General features: G+C 46.2%; 1 protein-coding gene across 1 annotated transcript in view; it reads right to left on the bottom strand.

The window, feature by feature from the left end:
- LOC306936647 (centrosomal protein of 112 kDa-like) overlaps positions 1–5788 on the bottom strand; it is a 63080-nt gene extending 57292 nt beyond the window's left edge. Inside the window, exon 1 of the mRNA XM_079520232.1 lies at positions 5636–5788. Within this exon, the coding sequence (XP_079376358.1) occupies positions 5636–5740 (105 nt within the window). The 5' untranslated portion in view covers positions 5741–5788. The remainder of the gene's footprint in view (positions 1–5635) is intronic.
- Between the last annotated feature and the right edge of the window lie 1712 nt (positions 5789–7500).

The following is a 7500-nucleotide window of genomic DNA, read 5'->3' as shown; positions in this document are numbered from 1 at the left end:
CCACCCATCTGACCACTGAGTACGGCAGCCGAAAGGCCCACCCATCTGACCACTGAGCACGACAACCAAAAGGCCCACTCGATTTAGTTTCGGCTTCGATCAGTGGAACTAACGCACTATGCTTCAAGTTCATATGTAGGCCTATAGTATATCTGTATCACAATGAAGACTAATTTTCAACGTTGTAAGAAAAAACAATAATAATGCCATTACATGTTTTAAAGATATGTTGTTTAATGCTCAGTGTCCTTAGTGGTTAGAGTGTCTTCCCTGAGATTGTTTGATTGGTTTGATTAAAAAAAATATGGGACCCAGTGCCCAGAGTAATGTAATAAGAGAGTGGTGACACACTTTGATCTCGCCGCAAAGCGGGTGCCTATGGGCGATAGTTCCAAACATTGCTCCTATGGCTGGAACTATTCCATTGAGATATAATGAGCACTTCCGCATTCCATTGTTACAATCTGCCAGTGCCTCCCTGCTTGGCACTCAGCACCAATAGCGTTAGACTGGGGGTAAGTCACTGTGACATACAGTACTAGCATAATGTCCAGAGGGTGTACTTGTACATCATGTCCAGGGGGTGTACTTGTACATCATGTCCAGGGGGTGTACTTGTACATCATGTCCAGAGGGTGTACTTGTGCATCATGTCCAGAGGGTGTACTTGTGCATCATGTCCAGAGGGTGTACTTGTGCATCATGTCCAGAGGGTGTACTTGTACATCATGTCCAGAGGGTGTACTTGTGCATCATGTCCAGAGGGTGTACTTGTGCATCATGTCCAGAGGGTGTACTTGTACATCATGTCCAGAGGGTGTACTTGTGCATCATGTCCAGAGGGTGTACTTGTACATCATGTCCAGAGGGTGTACTTGTACATCATGTCCAGAGGGTGTACTTGTACATCATGTCCAGAGGGTGTACTTGTACATCATGTCCAGAGGGTGTACTTGTACATCATGTCCAGAGGGTGTACTTGTACATCATAACCAGAGGGTGTACTTGTACATCATAACCAGAGGGTGTACTTGTACATCATGTCCAGAGGGTGTACTTGTACATCATAACCATAGGGTGTACTTGTACATCATGTCCAGAGGGTGTACTTGTACATCATGTCCAGAGGGTGTACTTGTACATCATGTCCAGAGGGTGTACTTGTACATCATAACCAGAGGGTGTACTTGTACATCATAACCAGAGGGTGTACTTGTACATCATGTCCAGAGGGTGTACTTGTACATCATGTCCAGAGGGTGTACTTGTACATCATAACCAGAGGGTGTACTTGTACATCATAACCAGAGGGTGTACTTGTACATCATGTCCAGAGGGTGTACTTGTACATCATAACCATAGGGTGTACTTGTACATCATGTCCAGAGGGTGTACTTGTACATCATGTCCAGAGGGTGTACTTGTACATCATGTCCAGAGGGTGTACTTGTACATCATAACCAGAGGGTGTACTTGTACATCATAACCAGAGGGTGTACTTGTACATCATGTCCAGAGGGTGTACTTGTACATCATAACCAGAGGGTGTACTTGTACATCATGTCCAGAGGGTGTACTTGTACATCATAACCAGAGGGTGTACTTGTACATCATGTCCAGAGGGTGTACTTGTACATCATAACCAGAGGGTGTACTTGTACATCATGTCCAGAGGGTGTACAGAAACAGGAGACACTCAGCATCAATGGGTTGGATTGGGGATCAACTAATGATTCCCGAGCGCCGCTCCAAGAGATGGGTCAAATGTGGAGAACACCTTTCGGTAACGTGTGGGACTAATCGTACGACTTTGACTTTGACTATAATTACAATATTAATGTTTTGCCAATATAGTTGAGGGCCCACTTGTAATTTCCCCATGCACGGCCCGCCAGTGGGCCACGGCCCGCCAGTGGGCCACGGCCCGCCAGTGGGCCACGGCCCGCAGGTTGAGCGTCGCCGGTGTAGATGTCGGAGAGCACACGGTGCAATTTCTGTGAGCTACACAAATCAATACTGTGTAATTGACTGAGTGAGGAGTCGTTGCTAATCTAGTGTCTCAAGTACAAGGCAGTCGCTGATCAAAGCCAACGAGGGAAAAACAAGCTATTTTGCATATCTATAGCCTTTGTGCTCTTATTCACAAATCGATACGTTGTGCTACAAAGTCAAAAGCCATTTGTTTTAAAACGCGTGAACCTCAAACGTTCGTCGAAAACAGCTCATCGGCAATTTTCGGTGACGAGATTTGGCGTAGAGGGATTAAGGATGGAAAAAGGCGGGGGCCCGAGCGTAGACCCCTGGGCGACACCGGTCAGCAAAGTATATATAAGGCTTGAGTGGTTAAAACGGAGTGGTTAAAATAGGAAACTTAATGAGGAAGACAAGGTGAGAAGAGAATAAAATGAGAGGAGCGAGAAGAGAGTAAATAACTCGTAAAAGGATATGAGAGGCGACATAAAGAGAGGGTTTGGCTAAAAGTAAGTAAAGAGCAGCAGCAGACTGCTTTAGACTGATTTATAAGCACGCAGCCAGACAGAAGAGTGTACGAGGCACTTAAAACCACTCTGTGGAGTTAGTTCGCATCCAGTCGTAAAAGTGACAGAGCCCCTTGCATAGAAAAAACATATATAAACGGGACAGCGTTTCAACGAGAGGCGACCCGCGTCTACAGTCTATAAAAGTCAAGAGGCCAGACGAGAGAGACGAGGAGGAAAGCTTTTTTTTTCTGGGGGGATGCAATTCCAACAGACGGTACCTCCCCCCTTCTTTAGACCAGGGGTTCTCAACCTTTTTGGCCGGGGAGCCCCGGAAATGCTTTGGCCATGTCTTGTCTCGCGACCCACGTCACGCCCCCCCCCCCCCCTCCCCACCGCCAATACAAACTGACTGCAAAAATAACCTTAATAATAGAGAAAATATATCTTAAATGAATACTGAAACCAGATATAATCATTAAGGAAAGTTTATGCATGTACTAAGTGTACTATGTAAACGCTTCATTTCCATTTTCCAGCCATTCAGTTGCAAAAATAAAATAAATACAATAAAAAAAATAATAATTGGGGACCCCCCAAAATAATTTGGCGACCCCCCGAGGGGTTGAGAACCCCTGCTTTAGACGTCTGAAGGGTTTTAGGATGAGCCTGAGTTCCGTACCGTACCCGAGGCCACTGACAAAGGAAAGGTGGTGTGTAAAAAAAAAAAGAAAAAAACATCGTCAGCAGAAACAGCCACAGTGGAAGAAAAGAGACCATTGCGGTGTCTGGACTCACTCCCTACATACAGTATGTGAACGCTTCTGACCGAGGCTAAGTCATTGCATTTTTTTTTAATTTTCGTTTGTTCCATGTCATATGAAAGCAGGGAATCATAGCTTCAAATTGACATGTTGAATGTTCAGTTCGACCCACCAGTTTTGGAGATATGGCTTATGGAGTAATGTCTTGCAGAAAACATTACACTTAGCTACATGTTTAAACATTTATTTCATATTTACATCTCGATTTCAGCTCTGACATTTATTTCAGACATGCTCTAGTACAGTATGTGAAGAGTCTGCCTGTGCTATTAACTCATTTTGGATACAACATTAAAATAAAATCTGTATTTCTCCTCTCCTGAAGAGTCATGTTCGCCTCTGTATCAAAAAGAGTCACATATAGTCCAGTGCACTATGTTCAATATTCTATATTTTTGATTTAATTTTCACCTGCTGTGGGCATTAACCCATTTTGGGCGGAAACCCCTTTTGGTGTTAGCATTATGTTATGCTTTAGCTATTGAAAAATAGCAGATCTACAAGCTCATAGCGCGGAACCAAGTGCCGTGCCGCGCTACGAGCCGCGCCGCGCCGCGCTACGAGCCGCGCCGCGCTACGAGCCGCGCCGCGCTACGAGCCGCGCCGCGCTACGAGCCGTGCCGCGCTACGAGCCGCGCCGCGCCGCGCTACGAGCCGCGCCGCGCTACGAGCCGCGCTACGAGCCGCGCCGCGCTACGAGCCGTGCCGCGCTACGAGCCGCGCCGCGCCGCGCTACGAGCCGCGCCGCGCTACGAGCCGCGCCGCGCTACGAGCCGCGCCGCGCTACGAGCCGTGCTACGAGCTATCCTGACCATCATAGACATCTGTCACGTCTATGAATTGATTGCATAGGGCCTAAATGGAAACAAGACCGCAAGGACTTTATTTTTGGTGCTATCGTGTTTGACTGTACTCAATCAATCAATCAATCAATCAATCAATCATCCAAATGCAAAGTGATCATCATTATTCCTAATATAGCGGAATCATCGTATCTCACAATGCATAGGGTACAACCAGGTGCACTACCTATGACGCTGAGCATTACGTTTTGAATCAGCCACGAGGTAATTAACGGCAACCTGAGATAAGTGTCCGTTAGTGTGTTCATGGGCCTGGGTCTGCATGTAGGAGGTCGGCCGTCTACACGAGGGTCTGTGTCTGTGTGTGTCTGGAGCTGTTCTATAACAAACAAACCACTGGACCGTTCAGCGCCAAACCTCTTGCTGTGCTGTGCACTCAGTCAGAAGTGTTTCCAAGATGGATGCCATCTTGTTGAATGCTGACAAACGTTTGTGAAGCACGTGGAGGTTGAGTTACAGTTGGAGGCCATCGATATTGTCCTTTTCTTTTTGCTGAGGTTTGCGTGATCTGCGCAAAAGGACAGTTAACCCATTTTGGGCGGGAACCCCTTTTGGTGTTTTAAACATTATGTTATAATTTAGCTATTGAAAAATAGCAGATCTACAAGCTCGTGCGTGCCACTCGGTGGCGCGCTATGAGCTTGTAGGTCTGCTATTTTTGAAAAATCATGCAAATATTTATTTCAGAAAACTGGAGGATTTTTTAAAATTTTGAGGTCAAGCCTAAATGGGTCAAATGATAAGGGACAATATCGGTGGCACCCAACTGTATAGTCTTCATCCCAAACCCTCTCAGGCAGTTGTTCCCAAAGTGGGGTCCAGGGGGTCCCCTTTGGAACCAAATGGACCCTTATGGGTCTGTAACTCTGTGAGTGATACAAATGGAAGCAAATGTGGTTCCATTTGTACACTGTCAGAGTTAAATTAACATTGATTTTACAATATAAATTAGGGTCTCAGAGATAATAAAAAAAAGAAGAAAAGAAAATGCCATTAAATTGGGGTCCGTAGCCTTAATGCATGTCAAACTGGGGGTCCTTGAAATCAAAATGGTTGAGAATCACATGCCAGAGCCATACAATTCTTCTCTAATGGGGGGGGTCCCTGGCATATATTTTTCAAACGGGGGTCCGTGGGCTATAATAAATGTCAATTTGAGGGTCCTTGGCATGAAAACTTTGGGAACCGCTGGTGTATAAGGCACTGACGTTGCAGGTGTGTAAGCACAGAGTCATAAAGGATATAGAGGAGGGATGTGCCCCGCCCCCCCTGCTATTCATTTCGATGGAAGTTGCTCAGTGGGGTTTTGAAGCACAAGAACGCTCTACTCCCGGCTGCTGCACGGGGTTTCCTCGCGCTAAATGCAGGGGCCCGCCTGCAGTTCCAGCTCAGACCGCTACGTCTCGGGGCTTCAGCGTTGGGTTCCAGCCTTTCTGGGTATAGCTCGTGTGTGTGTGAGACACTGACTGACCTTGCAGGTGTGGTCGGCGTGGTGCACCATGGCCCTCCTCTCCTGCTCCCAGCGAGCGTTGGCCTCCTCCAGGCGTTTCTCCTGAGCCTGCTGGACGCTCACCATCTCCTCCTTACAGGCACACACTGACGCCTGCAGCTCCACTATTAACTAGAGAGAGAGAGAGAGAGAGAGAGAGAGAGAGAGAGAGAGAGAGAGAGAGAGAGAGAGAGAGAGAGAGAGAGAGCATATTGCATTTTTTTTAGGAAATGTGCAAAAAAAGAACCTGTGTTCCAATGAAGGGATTGACACCAACGGTTGTCTCACTTCCCGTGGCAAGTACAAATAAAATGTTTGCTTTCAGGTTGCCCGGCGGCCAAGTGCATTCCGACTTCACTTAATATTGCCTGTTTGTGAAGAACAATGCTACCTTTTTACAATTAGGTGCAAGTGACCACAGTGCAAGTCGACAGTTATCGATTAGATTTAACATTAGTTCTATAAGTGCAAATTTTACCTACAATTTTATAATGGCTATTTACTTTTCCTGCAAGTGGGCATGACCTTTGGGCAAGTAGAACATGACCTGTACATGCCCATGAGGGGCAAGTGATAAATGGTGCATTTATATAGCACCTTTATCCAAGGCGCTTTACATAGATTATATGCACACACACACACACACACACACACACACACACACACACACACACACACACACACACACACACACACACACACACACACACACACACACACACACACACACACACACACACACACCGATGGTGGAGGAAACCATGCAAGGCACCAACCTGCACATCGGGAGCAATTAGGGGTTCAGACTTCAGAGTCTTGCTCAAGGACACTTTGACACTGACTCTGGGGGAGCCCGGGTTCGAACTGGGAACCTCACGGTCCCCATCTGGCTGCTCTGCCGGCCACTCTACCGCTGAGCCACTGCTGACCTCAAGTGCCTCTGAGACCTTAGTGCCAACTAACTAGTTATCTAGTTATTATAAGCTCTCGTTAAAGGAGAATTTCGGACTAGAAGGCTTTCTTATACCTTTATTTGTCGTCGTTACGTCCCCACCAAAGAGGTCCAGGTGTTATTTTGTGCAAAAGCGCATTATTGGCTATTTCCCCTTCCATAAGCCCTCAATGGGGCGTTGGGTTTTAGTGCTAATTTGCTTATTTCCATCGCTCGAAAATCAATTTTTGTATATATCCTCTCCTCATAATGTAAATAGTATCCCAAGCGGCTCACTTTACTACTTATTTCGATGGAAATAGGATAATTAGCACTAAAACCCAACGCCCCATTTAGGGCTTATGGAAGGGAAAATAGCCAATAATGACTTTTTGCACAAAATAACACCTGGACCTCTTTGGTGGAGACGTAACGACGACAAATAAAGGTAAGAAAGCCTAACACAGTTCAATGGATAAGAAACACTTACCCAATTTCAACCTGGCGCCCACATTTTGGGCATGTCATTATAGTTAATGACACGGCTAACTTTGCACAACAGAGCATTAATTCATGAAAAACATAACAAAAGATGGAGTTACAAGGTTGCAAGCTTGACAGCAATGCATTCTAAAGTGACTTGCGAACACACAAAAGAAAAACTCCCCAAGTTGTATAACTTTCAATGTCTTCCCGTTGTTTTATTTTACTCTAATGAATGCATTCTCTGAAAGTGTTTAGTTGAGCGGGCGAGGACGGGGGGAAACGCAGCTTCAAAACGCCTGACACACAGCGCCGACATCAAAGCGCCGAGAAACCCAACCGACTAAACAAAAACAACCTGTTGCCAGATGCCGAGCGCCGGCTAAACAAAACGCTCGTTTGTGATTTGTTTAAATCCGCTGCGCCGGGCCTG

The sequence above is a fragment of the Electrona antarctica genome (assembly GCF_951216825.1).
Source record: "Electrona antarctica genome assembly, chromosome: 14".
NCBI classification, from domain to species: Eukaryota; Metazoa; Chordata; class Actinopteri; order Myctophiformes; family Myctophidae; genus Electrona; species Electrona antarctica.
The sequence above is the reverse complement of the archived record's forward strand: the minus strand, read 5'-3'. Positions and strand labels throughout refer to the sequence as shown.